At 41.7% G+C, this 17,491-nt stretch overlaps 2 protein-coding genes across 3 annotated transcripts in view; one reads left to right on the top strand and one right to left on the bottom strand.

Annotated features, from left to right (window-relative positions):
- Nucleotides 1-3,867: 3,867 nt before the first annotated feature.
- Nucleotides 3,868-14,023, bottom strand: LOC118206620 (matrix metalloproteinase-21-like). The gene is made up of 8 exons (XM_035379505.1): nucleotides 13,824-14,023; nucleotides 8,807-9,365; nucleotides 7,374-7,513; nucleotides 7,051-7,192; nucleotides 6,156-6,413; nucleotides 5,675-5,847; nucleotides 4,636-4,735; nucleotides 3,868-4,348 (listed from the first exon to the last, which is right to left on the bottom strand). Exons 2-8 carry the CDS (start codon nucleotides 9,180-9,182, stop codon nucleotides 4,152-4,154), a joined length of 1,386 nt encoding a protein of 461 aa, XP_035235396.1. The 5' UTR covers nucleotides 9,183-9,365; nucleotides 13,824-14,023; the 3' UTR covers nucleotides 3,868-4,151.
- Nucleotides 13,220-17,491, top strand: part of dock5 (dedicator of cytokinesis 5) — a 38,781-nt gene continuing 34,509 nt past the window's right edge. The window contains exon 1 of one of the 2 annotated variants that reach the window (XM_035379503.1): nucleotides 13,220-13,377. In XM_035379503.1, the coding sequence (XP_035235394.1) occupies nucleotides 13,335-13,377 (43 nt within the window). In that variant the 5' untranslated portion in view covers nucleotides 13,220-13,334. The remainder of the gene's footprint in view (nucleotides 13,378-17,491) is intronic. The other variant, XM_035379502.1, reaches the window with a different exon arrangement.

Here is a 17,491-nt window from a genome sequence, read left to right as displayed (position 1 = left end):
GGGAATACACAGAGCCAGCCTGATGAGATAATACACATCTCTCTCCTTTCTCTTTAGCAGTCATAATCTATCCCTCCTTCTCTACCCTCTCTTCTACTTTCAGTTTAATCATCCATATCTTACACACAGTCAGCCATTGTTAATTTTCCAGGGATAAATGCAGACTGTGATGCAACATAGTGATTCAGAATGTGCATGCACTAACCTCTGTACTGTGAGTGAAACAGCTGAAAATATGACAATTAATCTTTATTTGTACAGGGTAGGTTGACTGAGCACACATGCTATTTTACAGCAACGCCCTTTTAACACTGAGAAAAGCCCCTGGCTAGAATTCAAACCCAGGACCTTCTTGCTGTGAGGTGACAGTGCTATCCACTGCACCATTTTAGTAATAACATACTTGCTGTACTATTCAAACAAAAGGCCAAAACTCCGCTGATCATAGACTGAATATCCTGTATTGTCCTCCCTAACAGTGTTGATTAGATTATGTTCACTAGAGATCACTGAGTACCCACAGCAACTGAAGAATGGAAAGATAATTGAATACTTAATAGATCTGTTGCTTATTTTAAATGCATGTCCAATATTGAAGCAAATATAATTTTCTTTTCCTCAATCTTATTTGGATCATCCCCCCCCCCCCCCCCCCACTAGCTGAATATGTTAAAGCTTGCTATTTTGCCACACAAATTATTGTCAAAAATGTGATCTTCAATGCAGAAAAAAAATGTCGAAAGTGATTCAGAGGGTATATTTGAGTTGTAGATTTTTCTCAGTTACTTTTATGTTGGTATCTTCACTGAAACAAGTTTGTCTTTCTTCCATTCCCAGAGCACAGCCAACGCCCAATTTCCGCAGCACTGCGCTCTCTCCCTCTCTTCACTCCAAATCTACCCTGCACTCGTCTTTGTAATGCTTCCCTTCCTCACCCTCCCTCTCTCCCTCTCTGCCTGCACTGAGTAGGAGGAGGAGGAGGAGGAGGGTGGAAGGATGAGGAGATGTGTCCTCATCAGTGACGTCTGTCAGCAACTGCACTGCACCTAGCCACCCACCTGGGCACCAGCACAAACATAACCACAGACAGACAGACGCACCCATGCACGCACACGCACGCACACACCCACACACACACACAAATCTAGCTACAGTACACCCACGGACCAACCAAAACACATTAATTTAAACTGCAGACCTTAGATAACCTTGCCACCGTACAAGATGTGTGTGTATATCCTGCTGCGTGCAGTGCCCACACACAGTCAGGTCAATGACAGTTGAATATATAATAACCTTATCCGACCTTGCAGCCATTTTCACAATCCCACAATTTTCTACTTGCAAAGTAAAACCAAACGCTTGATATATTGAGCAGTTTATAAAAAGAAACAATACAGTGCATGATTCACAAGTGATGCAGCCCCCTGTACAAATTTGACCTACCACCAATCACGCAGGTTTAATAACCAACTTGTCAAACACAAAAATGGCTAGGCACCACAGGAGACCAAATTTAATTTTGAACTGCTGAGCAGGACAAAATCGTCAAGGGTAGAGAATGTATCAGAGAGGAGATTTAATGAAATGATTGCGATAAACAGCCTATACAGTCTGCTTAAGAAATAATTCATACTAAAAGTACAGCAAAGATTATGAAATATGTCAGCTGGAAAATAAGCCTACAATTAGTGCTCAAAGCCTGTAAAGACCAGATATAGCTATAGCCTACATAGAGGTTCAGGCCTTTTCAAAGAAAAACGGAATACGATCAAAGTTGGAGTAAATATTTAGATTCTTCTCAGCGAGGTCACACTGCTGTTATAAATGAAGCAGCTGCCTACAACGAATCGCAATTTCCCCATGTTTTGGCCTACCCTGTTACTGTAGGTAGGCTATTGATACAAATATTACTAGCCGCGTTCAGCAAATTGCGATGAAGACACTAAACGATAATGCAATTTGAATTTGCATATTTACATTTTTTAAACGCCGTCCACCTTCAGACTGAGGTGGGTACTGGGTCGAACTGCCGACTAATGCAAAACAGCAGCCAAGGACGATTTTAAAGAGTGAGACAAAGGCAGTATAATCTATGTCTCATACAGCACTGCAGCATTCCCTCCATCAGCATTTCAGACAAAAAGCGTCTGCATTTCCTCCTCGTGACATGATTTAATGCTACTGTACCATATTGAGCCATTGGCTTCAGTGTATAATTTCTGAAAGCGACTCGGCGCTGCGGCCAAATGCATTCATCCAGAAAACAGTGCGGTACGTTCGGACGATATCGATGCAGTCTAATGGACACAATGCCGTTCTCCAGAATAGCATCCAACTGATATTGCTACTGTTGTGCCACATTAGTCGCCTATACGTATGAAAGGATTTCGGGGATTCAATTTAGAACTTTTGGAAGTGACAACAAATAGGCTACATGAAGCAGCCTGCACTGTCAGTTAGAATCAGGATTAAAATAGCTGTAGCGCTCATGTAAACCCAATGAAAACAATCGTTAACCAAATTTTAAGATAATCTTTTAATAGTAGGCTAGGCTACCGTCCAGTTAAATATATTTGGCTACCACTAGGAAGCAATTTGACTACATAGTTCAATAGTCATAATGCCGTTTGCATGCACGATAAAGACTGTCCATTTTCAGACATTTCCCCGAAGGAGTTATTTTACTAGGGCAACAGACACCTCGAAGAAGTTGTAGCTGCCCGAACCTTCAAGAAAGTGGATATCTTCTCTAGCACTAATGCAGTGCAACCTAGTGGTCGCACAGCGCCATTGGCACGTCCAATGGCATTTTTGAATAACCCCCTCAGCGTCAGAAAAAAGCGATTTGCTTTGTTGATCAAGGCTGAATTTAATCATTTAATTTTTTCATAAATATGTGTATGTCTCCTGGTTGTAATTGTAAAAGCATGCACACATTTTTGGCCAGGGGTGTAGCATGAAATTCTGGGCCATGGAAAAATGCAAGACCACCTTCCCCTTTTAAGTCTAGGGCTTTTAAGACCCCCCCCCCCCCCTCGCCCCACCCCATCCATCCTCCCTGCCTGAGCCCGGGGTAATCAATTCTGCTATTTCACCCACTGTGACGCCCTTGCTTGCTTGTGGCCCAAGAATGAGTATTTAGAATTTGGCCAGCACTGATCTCCATTGTCATTGAAAGATAAAACCTTTTTTTATTTTAAAAGAAGCGACTCAGAAATTAAGTAGGAACAGATTGCTTTACATGTATAATTGTGAGTAGAAATTATCATATTGATGAGCTAAAACGAGTCATAATAATGATTAAAGAAATGAAACAATAGCACCATCTCATGGAAGTAGTTTCCGGTCTAAAAAACCACCAATACCTGTCACTCAAGATTTGCCATTTATTTTGGGGAGGTAATTTTGCATAATTCATCAGTTGAAGCAAAGAATAAGGGTGAGATAGGGTGCCAGTTAAGCAGTCAGGATAAATGGACGGACATAAGAAAACTTGAGGATAAGACCAGGCCATATGTTAAACCTGGTCTTGAGCACTCCAAAGGTTTGCTTCCATGTGACATCTAACGTCTTAGATCTGCTGAATTAGATGTCCTGCCAATAATTACAGAAATCACACAGTTTTGATGATCTTATGGAAGGATCTCCACAAATGTTATTTTTACTGAAAATGAATCTGAGATGCTATTCAATCAAAACAGTACCTCTAACATAGTTATTTTCAGAGGTAATGCTTTTATTAAATAAGGTCTCAGACACATTTCTTTTGAACAATTTAAATTCCAGAGCCTAAACCTACAGTGCATTCAACAGCTCATTCTGTGTAGTTCAACTGTCATTCAATACATGGACTTCTTTTTGTTCTTCTTGTTGACTCACTGTGAAGAAGTATGACAAATACAATTCATCACACTTTATTTGACTGAGGGAGAACAGCACTGCACTGAAGTGTATATAATAGCTCTATTTTAACTTCCCAAGTGGTGATCAGAACAATGAGTGCCTATTTAGAGCTGGTGAAAAAAATGTGGTTTCCTTACCAACATGAAGTCTGAATAAAATGCATTTTAAAAAGTGTGGAATTACGATGTTAACATACTGTTTGGCACTATTTTAGAAAAATAGGTTTCACAAAATGCTCAGTTTTTTTATCTGCCACGCACAGTGGTGGGATGGATGTCACACAAGTCCTTCCACTGTTCGGCCACTCTCCTGTGGGGCAGCAAGACATTGTGGGAAAGAGGATGTTCTCCATCACCTTCCGTGGACACCTCCCAGTAGTATAACCCTTTAATTAAGAACAAGGTGTGGTGGGAGTAGGAGTAGTATGCAGCATCCAAGTTACCTGTAAGGATCAATTCATTTTGTTCACTTTAGTATACAGTATCTCATGGAACCTGCTTTCATAAATTAAAAATCTAAAAGAAAGAAATGCATGCAGCAATTGCAACAATAGCACCATCTCATAGAAAACTGCGTGAAATCTACATTACTTTCGAAACAGTAAAAACAAATTTTACACAGATACAATTATTTTCCTTTGCATGATTTATAAAAAAAAATATATCAAGTATCAAGGTGTAGAGAAGAAGGAATACAAACTATAAATAGATTAAAAAATATTCTGTTGACCTTTTGGATGATCATTCAAAACAAGGGCGGGAAAAACATCCTCTAAACTTTCAGGGAATCCTTGCTGCACTTGATGACTTGACACATTGTATCCCCACACCTAAAACAAAGTATGCAAAAAAAGGTCTGAGTCTTTTGGGCTGGGCTGCTTCCATGCAAGCATTTCTCTTGCAGCATTAATAAAACATTTACCATCCTGAGCAAACGGGCTGGTGTAATGTAAGCCTTTTATCACAGAGGCTGAAATTAAATGAAAACTTTCACAGGCATGCTAATTGCGTATTAATGGTGATGCTTTTCCCCTCTGAAAGAACTTAATGGTGGTAATAGCGGATCAAGGCATCTCTGTGGTTGCAGGAATAGAAAGTTTTCTGCATGGACTTAGCAAATAGAAATAGTCAGAGCTGTTGGAGGGCTTAGCATCAGGCACAGTGGAACTTGATTCTTGAAACCTGCACCATGGAGAGAGTGATTGGCTTCCTTCTTTTGGCTAAAGGAAGCATTGACATGTTGTACAGAAAATCTATCTCTGCCAGAAGATGATAGAATGAGGCTCAAGTCACAAAGAGATTACAGCATAGTTTGTTAACACATGTCCAGTTTGTTAAACCTTGTCCTGATATATTTCTTGGTGACCTGCATTGGCTGCTCAATCACAGTTCTGATCATGGCCACGAATGCCTGCTTGTACTTCATTTGAAGTGGGCCTGGAGGGTGATGCCATAATTAACTTCCAGGGCCGAAAACAGCAAAATGTTCCCGTTTCACTTGCATAATCACTGCTCTCAAGAGGGTGGCAAAATTCAGTCGTGAGCCTGATCAGCAATTGGTGCTAATCCCATTGTAAGTCGTTCCTTAAGTTCTCTGAATGAATACGTAAGTTGCATGCATATAAGCCTCTGATTATGCTTTCTATTTCATGGCTACACTAGTGATTCTGAAGCCCAATATCTTCAATATGACCTGATATAACTTTAGGCGGGTTGTGTATATAGGGGAATTTGGCTTCTTCATTTGAGACACCAGTGAAAGCACTGACCTGGGCACCCTTGAAAAAGTAGACAAGGCCAAGTTGCCATAAAAATGCCGCGGTGTCCAGGGGGCCGGCAATGCCTGGGAAGCCATCAGAGATGCGCCTTGGGTACGCCAGGCCCTCGGCATCCTGGGAAAAAGTCTGGTCGGCGCCGTTGTCATAGCGCCAGTATTGAATGCCTACAAAAAGCGCAATGAGAAAGCCTTTATTATCTCAGAGATATGATTAATGTGCCTGCTTAGAATAGTAGAAAATAATACTCCTCTGTGTGGGAAGGCCAGCATTCAAAACTCGAGAATGGTTATAGCTACGGCTGAGGAGTATTTTCAGGACATGCAGGTTGGTTAGGATTGTACTATTATACATTATTATGGGGTCATTTCCAGAACACAAGAAAGCCCCCAAGAATCCCAGTGCAAGCGACTCTAATACTCTTGCTGCTCTTATATATATTTGCTTTGGTCTGTGTGTGCTTTTCGAAGGTTACCTTTAAAGAAGTAGGTCCTGTCCATGTCGGTGGTCCAGACGTGGAGGAAGGCATCTATGCCAGCAGGCAGCCCCCTCCAGCCCTGCTCCAGGCCCCGAGGGTCTCCTCGACGAGGTCGCCCCCGGCGATTCTCGTACAGCCAGTACTGACTGCCGCGCAGGAAATAAGTGTTGAACCAGATCACCGGCTCCCCCTGCTGTGCCTCAGGCCCTTTCCTCACCCAGTCGAACACAGTGTCGAAGGGGCCCTCACACTGCCCTGACAAACAAATATAAAACTGAAGCCAGGGCAGTACTGATAAACAAACAGAGCTCATGTTCTCAGTTACAATTACAGTATCTGCTCCCTCTTGCCATTATTTTCTTATGTAACACATATGATATACATGTACATGATGTAGTATATATTACATGTACAGTAACACTAAAATCTGGAAATTCTATTATAAATTGGCTTTTTTCATATTGCTAAAAATTCAATGCAATCTCAGAAAATGAGGCTTAAATAATGCTGTAAAATTTTATGCATGAGTGTAATTTGAAGAAATGAAATCAATAACGGCCATTATCAATGGCTAGGATGATCATTTTGCAGATGAAATTAAATCTGGTTTATATTCACTGAGTAGCAGCATGATACAAGACTGGGGCTGACCTCCATGGTATATCCTCAAGAGACCCAACAGAAAAGGTTTCAGTAAAATGTTTTTGACGTAACACAGATGTCTTGGATGATGTGTTGCAGTGAAAACATTATTTTAATTTTTTTTATTGAATGTCCCTTGTAGTGCAGGTTTCAGCTTAGTAGAATATATAGTTCTTTATTAAGATCAGACACTCATGTCCCCTACAGGGCACAAAAATCAATTGGCAGGCTTTAGGAGGATAATGCTTACCATACAGCTCCTGGATGGCTCTCTTGTCCTGCCAGTCTAGTTCCAGAGTGCCCCCGGCGGTGGGGTATAGAGGGTTCATGACTGAGTCCGGAGACGGCGAGTGGGGCAGTCCTAGGACGTGTCCTATCTCATGCAGTGCCACCTGCAATATGGTACACATCTACATGTCATTATTAATATTACCCAGGAGGCATAGATACATGGCATGTGCTAGCAAAGGAACAGCCATACTTTTCAGCAGCACTGTGGGAGATGCTGAATGCTCCATCTGTGCTTGTGTCCACTGACATGCGCTGATGTGCTGTGCGTGTATGTGTGTGCACCTGCAGCAGATTAACTCCGTGGTCAGACGGGGGGATGCTAAAGGGCTCATCGTCATCCAGGTGTATCTCTCCCGGCTGGTAGGTGTGTGCCAGCTCCCCACCGGGCCCATCAAATGACCAGGGGCAGCCAAAGTGACGCCCTACAGAGTGGCAGACACATACAAGCACAAGCAAATGTCAGCGCTGTCTGTACACTGCTTCACCGAGCGAGCGACTACAGGTGGCCAGTAGAATTCCAATTACTTTGATGAAGAACGCATGAAACATGCAGGGCAAAAATCATTTACAGTATTCTGAAATATTAACGCCATATATTAAAATACAACTGTATGACACTATGGTATCTTTCCAAATATAGACCATATTGAAATGTCTGGGGAGGAAGGAAAGTGAACGTGCATGGAAGGTTAAATGCTATGAAGCATGCATTTGAGCCGGTGGTGTTCACTCCTGGTCCTGGAGAACCGCAGGGTCTTTCGTTATTACTCAGCACTTGAACAGCACAGCAATTAATCAAGTAAAGCAGTTGATTATGCAGTTAATTTAGGTCACCTGGTTTCATGGATCTGAATCAGTTGCTGATCTTAAGGGAAAAACAAAAACCAGCAGACTCTGTGGCTCTCTGGGACCAGGATTGAGTATCACTGCAGCAAAAAGAAAAATGCATCCATATAAAGCAGGTTTTGTTTTAGCCCAGAAATAAGACACCTGCTTCTACTTAAGATCTTGATTAAATACTATGATTAGTTAAGTTGAATCTAGAATTAATTTTTTTGTGCAAGTTAAATGTTACATAACTGCTCTAATTTTTTTTGGCATTTGGGAATTTTCTGCTTCAAACAAAACCTAACATGTCCCTGTCCAATATTTAAAAATTGTATAGCATGTTCATGGTAGTGTGTAATGGACCTGAATTTAACACATGAAAGTGGCTTGTAAAGCTGTCAATCGTCATCTGTGAGCTTAGATGACTAAGGTGGTACAAATGGGATAATTGTTAGGAAAGTGGCTTGACAAAGAGTCTATCGTGACCTCAAACTAGCGGAGGACTGCAGTACCATGTGAGAAAACAAAGGGAGACAAACTGGTGGCCCTATTTATGAATGATTCTGAGCTCTCCACTGAATTGCTTCACCGTGGGATATGTATTACAAATGGAGCCTTTTTCAACAGAGAATACATGGGAAGCGGCACCTGCATTTTCAGCTGGAGCAAAAAAAAAATTGGCTTGTGACTGGGATTCTGGGATCTAATTCCTAAGATCAACACCTTTGCAGTCAAACATCTCATACGTAATAAAGGAAAGAAGACACAAATGGAGACTAATCTTCTAAAATAAGTGCTAGCCACATGCCTCATTGTCTAATAATTGCCTACACCATAATTCAGCTGTGCTTTGTATCAAAGCTAGCGGTAGGGTTTTTGTGCAGTACCTGTGCCGAATCCCAGGCGGATGTCAATCTCGGTCCCCGGGGAGCTGGAGTCCTCCTGGAAGGTCAGCGGGGTCACCTCGGCCCAGCGTCGGAAGGCCAGAGCGACGACCCGTCTCTGCTGCCGGGCGGGAAGGCGGGCGCTGTAGCCCTCGGCGAGCAAGCGCCACCTAAGGCTCTTTTTGGCGAATGCCATCCCCGGCATGGGACCCCGAGCCCCGTCGGGCCCCCGCGAGCGCTTGCACCTGTGCGCTCCGGAGCCCAGGACCGGGTCCGTCTCTAGACCACGGGCCGCTGCTCTCTTGTCAGCTCCGGCCTGGTGATGGAGTGCATACGGAGCTCGAAGGTCAGGGTAGGATGGCGGCGTGCCCTTGAGCATACGGAGAGGAAACAGGCCCTTGCACTGAGTGCTTTCTGATGAAGCCCTTCCTTCGATCGCTTCTATTTCACGACGTGAAGGACTTGGAATGAAAGGGCTGCCGTTCCGATCCCCAGTGATTGGGTTTCCAAGGCGTTCCTGAGATTTGAATTCAGATATGAATGTGTGCTCAAGCTTCGGTCTCTGAAATTAAAAGAGCAAAGAGCAGAGTCATGTGGCAGTCCAGACGCCATAGCAACAGACACTCATTTGCAACCTGAGCACAAATTTGTACAAGGAATGAGCCACATATAATTTAAGATACATATATACATCATGAATACCGATCAGGTATGCCAAGAGAGAACATTTGATAAATACAACACAGACATTAAGGGTCAATTGAGGTGTGCTTAGCTGCAGATTTAAATCTGTAGACCATTGAACTGCATTACAACTGGAACAATTATTTGAAGCTGTGGAACAACGATTATTTGGTCCAGTTGTAATGCAGTTCTGTGGTCTAGAGGTGTAAACCTGGTCTTTAAACTCCAGCTAAGCAGACACAAATTGACCCCAAAGGTAATGGTACATATTAAAGTTTGATTCATTACCAGGCCTGAACCCGTCCTAGGGGTAGATATATACCCCCTAGTGGTGATGGGGTAGAAGGCAGACAGAACCATCAGCAGAGATGATACAGCCGGCCGCATCTCTCTGAAGCTCTACGCTGTTACCCACTATCCTGGCTGTCTCTCCCCTGAGATGGGCCTTGAATACTGGGAGAAGAGCTGGTCTTTATGCCCTACCATCCTGGCAGGGTCTGCACCTGTACACCTGTTTCTGTCACCCTTGTACAGGCAAACACCTGGTCATTGCCTCTAAGACAAGACAACTATCTCCCTCGTGCTGAGGCCAGCCATTGTTGTTCTCCACTCTGGCAAAGAAGGAGCATTACTCATCTTTCGATCTGTATATTTCATTTTCTAATCATCATAAAGGGCGTCCTGTTGCCGAATGCGATGGAGGAAGAGCCCCTAATGAGCCATGCTTTTCTCTCCAGGAGCTTTTAATAAAATTGTATTCTCTGAGTGATGCAATCCGATCTAAATGAGACCGATGAGCAGGGGGGTGGAAGGGCTAGTGCTAATCAGACCTTGACCGGAAAAAAAATAATGGACACCTGCCTTACACTGGACTGACTCATTCACTTAAGCCATCTTTTTTTTGTGTCAGACAGACTAGTCCAACATCTGCACACTGGATAGGCAGAGCAACAGGAGAACAGGAGACAATAAGGCTAGAGAAGGAGCACTGAACTGGAAAAGAGGCACACACGTCCCAACTCATTGCAGTAATGACTGGCACACAGCTTTAAGCTGCTTTAGATTTTAATTTTGAAGTCAGTTTCAAGAAAAAAAAAAAACCATTTTGACTGAAGTTTGAAGCACTGACTGAAGTTAGAAGGATTTTCAAGAAAAGTTTCAGTCCGTGCTACGGGTAGATTGTTCACTTTTAAGTCCTCTCGTTGACTTACAGTAGAAAATAATGTATTCATCACGTACAACTTCCACAAAAAGATGTTACATTATTCCCTCTCGCATGTACTGTAATGACATGATTTGAACACATGATGGCATTAGTGTGATTCACCTTTTTCCCCAGCCGAAAGGCTTTGCTTGAAACGAATCACTGCGTCATGCTTTAGACAGCTGGGCGAATTGTTAACTTAAAATTACTTTTAATGACTAACCATTATCGACAAATGAAGACAAATGACTTCTAGCAATAAATTCTGTTGCCCATCAGACATATCATTAATAGTAAGATAGTCTTCATATACCCAGTTTGACTAGAAATTTGCCAAAAGAGATGGGCTAATTATATGGACCATTTCAATTTTAAATATATGTTCACACACAAGGGATTAAGAATGATGACAGCTAAAGGAAAAATGTGTGAGGTTTAACACATTCATGATTCAACCGTCGAAGAGAACATCAGGGATTGTGAGTTAACAACTGTACTGTAAATTAGATGACTGGGTAGAGTGCATCCCAAATTCAAAATAACAGTGCTTTCAAATAAAGTATATGTATTAAGTATATGAACTGGCTTAGACGATATACAATATAATATAAAAAAGTACCTTCAATTATTTATTTGTACTCCCTCTTTGCAACCTTGCTGGCTCAATACAAGGCTGCCATCAGTAAGTTATGCTAATAACAGTGGACACATGCTTGTGTGAGGCAGATAATGATTCTTTCATGCACCAAGATCTATTGCAAAACATGTAAAACTAATCTCCAATGTCAACCCATTGTGAATATACAAATTGGCTTCTCCAGCACTGTACACTATTTTAGTCTATGCCAGTCTGCATGATGGCAGACATTTAGCACAAACATGATGCTTTCATGTCTCTCTTCTCTAACTATATCTGCCTAATTGACTTTTTTCCCCCACCAAAAAATGCTCTTGCAACAATCTCCCTCTAAGGCAGGCTAAGCTGGGACAGTCCCTATGGGAATAGATCACTTGTGTTTGGGAGGTGGCCTCTTTTACACAGATCTAGCGATTTCCACATCCTTCCCACTCCAGAGTCTAGATTAAAGTTCCCCTGGGCACACTCTGCATAGGCTGGAAGAAGCACTCACCAGTCAGGGGGGATGCACATGGCGTCTGCCCCCGAGTAAATGGTCAACTCTGAAACTAAATCTCCAAACACAACTATCCAGAGAATGTAATTAAGAGCACCAGCTGAATGAACATTGCAAGGTGCTCATGGGAAACCACATGACAGACGATATGAGGTAGACTCTAATGCTCTGCAGCGGTTTGCCTGTCAGAGGACATCAGTGACGCCAGAGGAACAAAAGGCAAATTAGAGCAACAGACCAGCCACACACTTTAACAGCTGCAGAGTGCTATGCAGGAGAGGGGGGAGGGCCATTATGAGGCTTTACAATAACACCCAAAAATAAAACGCATTGTCCCTAATATGAGTGCAGGCTCTGCTAACATGCAACAAAATGTTAAAATTCAGTAGGCTACAATGAAGAATGTTTATAACTTTATATATTTCATAGGTACATTTTTTAAATAAAAGAAAACATATTATATTCAATTATTAAATGTACAACAAAAGGTTAAAATATTAGCTATTACACAAAGAGGCATATTTTCATACTACTGTGCGTGCTGTAATTAAAATGCTTTTTGTAAATGTTATCTATTTAAAAAATAAAGAAGTGGTATGCAATCACTTTTACATTTTATTGCACAAAGGAACAAAAAACACAAAGGTTTTGGCTGGAGACTTCTTCAGTCTATCTTTCATACAGTTCGTTATATAGCGTCCACCGGTTTTGAGACCCCTTAAAACCCAGCTCGGGTCTTGTTATAAAGTCAATACAGTCGTTGCTTTGTGGTTTTATTTTGTCAATACAATAAGCTGCAGTGATGTAACGACAAAGTCACCTTGAAGTCATCGGCGCCCTCAAGTGGTAACAATAACAGCAATAAATATAGAAAATGAATACAAAGTTCAGAAGCTCTTTTATGAGCAAAGACGGGTGGGAACTTGTTTCCATACATTAAAATATAGCCTAACTACACGGTTGAACTGTAGCCTACTTAGCACGCATTGTCTAACAGAATCAATATCTAATTGGCAATTTCCCCCACCATACACTCCAGGACATGCTTTGTGTTGGAGAGCTAGCTGCCCTTAAATGGTTCAAAATCTTCCAGCACATGGATTGCCATGCATGCATTTTAATTAAAGTACATTAGTTTGAATAGTGTTCGACTACAAATCCGATTCAATGGATCAATTTACCAATTAAAACAGAACTTTGCCTAGAAATTTTATGTGCGTCTGCTTTGATCTCCTCCTCTTCCCAATTCGCCATTTACTGTATCGACAGTCCTCTATAGCAACGTAGAGAAGTTAGTAGCGGGACTATTGAGCTCCAAATGCTTCAGTACACAGCCAGCGCCAAATAGTTTCACAGAGCTCAATCGTATTGCACACTTTGCTCCCACCCCTCCCCCTTCTGTTAGTCATCATGGCGGAACTGTAATGTCCAGGACGAGAAAACTGTACCACCCGCCCCTGGAGTTCATTTATTTATTTATTTATTTATTTTTATCACAAACCTCTCTACAATGACCAGGTGGATTCCAACTAAAAAAGAGAAATATGGAGTGGGTAAGTAAGGAGGGCCATGTTGCAGTTTTGTAGTCGTTAGCTATGATTTATTATTATCATATCGTACTCCCTCCTCACTCCTAGCTAACTAGCTATGCTACCTAATAAACTCTATAGAACTGTTCAAAGTTAGGAAGTTGAAAGTGTAGCTACCTGTCCCCGTTGGTTGTGTGTTACAGACGGGTACTTTTGACAGTTTTGTGGAAAATACATTGATTGTGCGTTCTGTTTAGGAACAGCATTAGCAGGATGACTTGTGCGAGTGTTTGGGATATGATGGGAAAGCGATGTGCCGTTTGTTTGGGAAAGTTGTATCGTACCAAATAAACTTTTTTGTTTACTTTGCAACATCGTATTTCCATTTTCCAAAGTTAGTTAGTTTACTAAACACAGAACATTGAATCGTGTTAGGAGAAAGAAAAACGTGTTATGATGAGGCTACATACCAATGTGCAGATTAGCTACGTGGGTTTGCGAAGTTGCGTGGAGTGTGGTCAAATAACACACCCATAAGGTAAATGCAGCCATAAAAACGGACGGGCGCACCTAGCCGTTTTGTCTGTCAGTTTACAACAAACAGCATTGCCTGGCTACATGTCAAAGAGTAAGTTGCATTATTGTTCCTGCACTAAGTAGTAGCAATTCTAAACCGTTGACTCTGAAAAGGACCAAGAGAGGGTGGAATTCCAATGCAAATGTAACTAAATAGGCGTCATTCCAAATTGCCAGATTTGTTTAAGCTGAATCTACAGTGCAAACACTAAAGTACCATTGCTGTAGGCTGGTGTGTTATGCAAGTATACCACTACAAAAAAAACCTTTAACACATTGTGCGAAGGTAATGAAGTTTAAATGTGAATACTTTGCCAGAGTGAACGACTGTGGATTTCACAAACCACACACTATGTCATGAAGAGATTAGACTACAGTAACTAATACTACTAAATTGAAAAAAGCATAATAAAAATAAAAGTTATGGCATGTTTTATATCATAACTCATTACTTGGATCAGATATTGTGCACATACTGCAGTGAAAGCTACTTTTTACATGTCAGTGGTACTAACACATTCAGTAAATGAGGTGATTGGAATGTTACAATGCAAAGTGTGGAATGCAAAATTGCAGCCACATATTTTATTACATTTTACAGTCGTAGAAGGCCTATGGAATTTGCTGGTCAGTTTCACTTTTTGTTTAGGCTTAAATTATGTGAGCTGTAGGTCAGGCATTGGGGGGACTCAATGCAGCTCTGCCTTGTGTGGGCAACTGGACAAAACTAGCAAGCTTCTGTGGAATTCTTTACTTGTGTTTATATGCATCATGATCCAGGTATGGACAGAAGTCAGGCTTGCAGGTTTTTTTTCTTTTCCGAAGCAACTGTATTTGTGTCCTATTTTGAGTAATCAAAAGACTCCTAAGAGGCCACTGATTTATTTTCTTAAAGCCTGGATAAAAAGAAAAAGCCCTGTTAAAGCATAGGCGTACAATAACTGTCGCATCACAACGTGCCTTGAATGGGTTAAGGTGTAGATTTGTTTATTTTTTGGCTGTGTTTCATTTCAAGTTCATCACAGGGGAATGGAATAGGCCCTAATACACAATTATTTGAACATTCTTTTTTTACCTGAAATATTCAATACTAAGTGTTATTTTAGAGTACCTCTTACCCCTGGGTGGTAAATAATTCCTGTCATATATTGGTCCCCTTATTTAGGACTTGCTAAAGGACTGATGGGAGTTTGAGTCAAAAGTGCTGACTGTGTTTATTCCTTCATTTTCTGTTAACTGTTCACTGAGATTACATCTGACCAACTGCACTATGACAGAAAATGTGGTTCATTACCCAACACCGGTGTGTACAAGCATTTCTCTCTCTCTCTCTCACACACACATACACACACACACACACTCATATGTGCTTCTGCTTGGCAGCCAACAGACTGTGCAACTATAAAACCTGCAATTAATTTTTTTATTGGCCTGTGATTCCTTTTGCCTCTTCTAAATATATTTGGACCCCACATACAACCAGCAGAACTGGCTCGTGACTGATACTTCCAGGCCAAAATGATGAGAGCAGGGCAGACAGAGAGGCCAGTGACAAGCCTATGAGGAAGTACTGTGCAAACTGACGTGCAGTCTGCCAGGCAGTGATGTCACAGGTTAAGGTGAACAATAGGCAGAGTGAGGCAAACCCACCAGCGGTGACTTGGCGAAAGCAGAGCTGTCTGTCCCTCCGACAGACAGAGGCACTTCTGCATCTCGACACACTCGTCATTATTGCAGCCACAGAGCCGAGCCTCTGTTACCAGGCGCATGCCCAGTCCAGGGAGCAGTGGGGCCCTGAAACAGTCCATTGTCAGTGCCTGCAAGTGGCATGGGAGATGGCTGCTCTTTACTTTTTTGTATGGCCTTAATAAAGGGCATTGTTTTCTGGGCGGGGAGAAAAAGGCAACTTGGCCTTTATTGGTTTTTGGCAGAAGTGTGGAGTGCAGATGAGGATGCAGGTTCCAAAGCCCCGCCCCCTCCTGCAGTAAGTCAAAATGGGCAAACCCTTCAGTGCATTCTTTTTTTTATATCTTCCCTTCTTGTATTTAAAGGGGCCCAATGGCTTAGTGTCACTGTGTAGAGCTATACAGCTATAGCTTTGCGGTTAATCGTGCAGGCTAATGCCTCACTGAAGCTTAAGTTGAAACTGATTTAAAAGATTTTTGGCAGTGCAGTGAGCATTTGAAGAAGAGCCAAAGGTTGGGAAGTGTTGAAGTGTTAAATACTGTCCCCAGAGCTATTGCAAGGTAGATTTGTAAAAGCCTTGTCTGTCCAACCAGATGCTTTCGCTGAGTTTTAATCGCTTTGGGAATCACCCTAGCTGCCTTGAAGTTAATTTTTTGACACCCAACTTTGCACATAATGGACAACACTCTTGTCTCATGAATATAGTATCTGCATATTTTATATTGACTAAAAATAGTTCAGTTCCATAATGAAGTCTCCGGCTCATTTTTCAAACAATGGCGAAGGACGCCGAGAGCACAGCAGTATCGCTGGCGGAACTCCAATCCTTTTATTTGCATGAGTGAAGTGGGTATTCTGAGAACTTGTGTGCTTTGCAGAGAGCGTCCCCTTTTTTTAAAAAATGTCGTACTGTCTTGGAGGCGTTGGACGCAGCGTGTAACAAACAGACAGATGCGAGGCGTTCAGAAAATGTGCAGCTTAACGCAGTGCCGCCGAAGGCGTCGGAATTCTCCCGTCTCACTTCCTGCACCCTAAAACCATTTCTGGCGCAGTGTGATAAACCACTCACTCTGTAGAGATAAAGGCCTACAGCTTTGTAAGTATCAGTGGTCCACAAAGTTTTTTTGGACGTGTAGCCTACCTCTAAACATGACCTACAGTACCAATTTTGTATGGGAGGCGTAAATATGGAAATTCTGGGCTGATGTCAATACTGTTTGGCAGTGGCCATCTTAGCTGATTTTTTACATTATAGCCACTGTTACCCAGTTTATGCATGCTTGGAAGGAGTAGATGAGCTCAGGCATCAACTTGCAAAGGAATACTTTGAACAAAATCTATTCATATAGGAAAACTTTGCAACTTGTTTACTGTATTCTTTAGCAGAGAGTCTAGAGTAGGAATGTCATGGTATGAGTTTTTGATGGTATGATAACTGCTCTAAAAATAGTGAGGTAACCACGGTGTCACAGTTTCAAAAAATAATATAAATGCACTGCTATAAGTAAATGGAATTCATTAAAATTACCCTGTTTATGCTATCACCCTTTAAATCATATGCCCCATCATTTCCTGGATATTGAGAACAAATTTGTGTATTCACAGATTTATACATTCAACTGGGAATTGAATTGGCATGGCTCAGTTATCCTAATTGCTACTGCAGCACTGTTAATTTTAGTATGCAAGTTTGTCACGATTTGTTATTTGACTCATGTCTCAAGGATTCAGGATTCAGAGCATCAGAAATAAGAGGCATCAGCAGAAATATCTCTGCTTAATTAAAAAACTGCCTGCCGAAATATATGTAGCCTATGGAAATTCATCCAAGAGCCGTTTGACTGCAGCCTAATTGTGACTACTGCTAATTTAAGCA

The sequence above is a fragment of the Anguilla anguilla genome, chromosome 10 (genome assembly GCF_013347855.1).
Source record: "Anguilla anguilla isolate fAngAng1 chromosome 10, fAngAng1.pri, whole genome shotgun sequence".
Lineage (NCBI taxonomy): Eukaryota > Metazoa > Chordata > Actinopteri > Anguilliformes > Anguillidae > Anguilla > Anguilla anguilla.
This window is presented reverse-complemented; position numbering and strand designations above follow the sequence as displayed.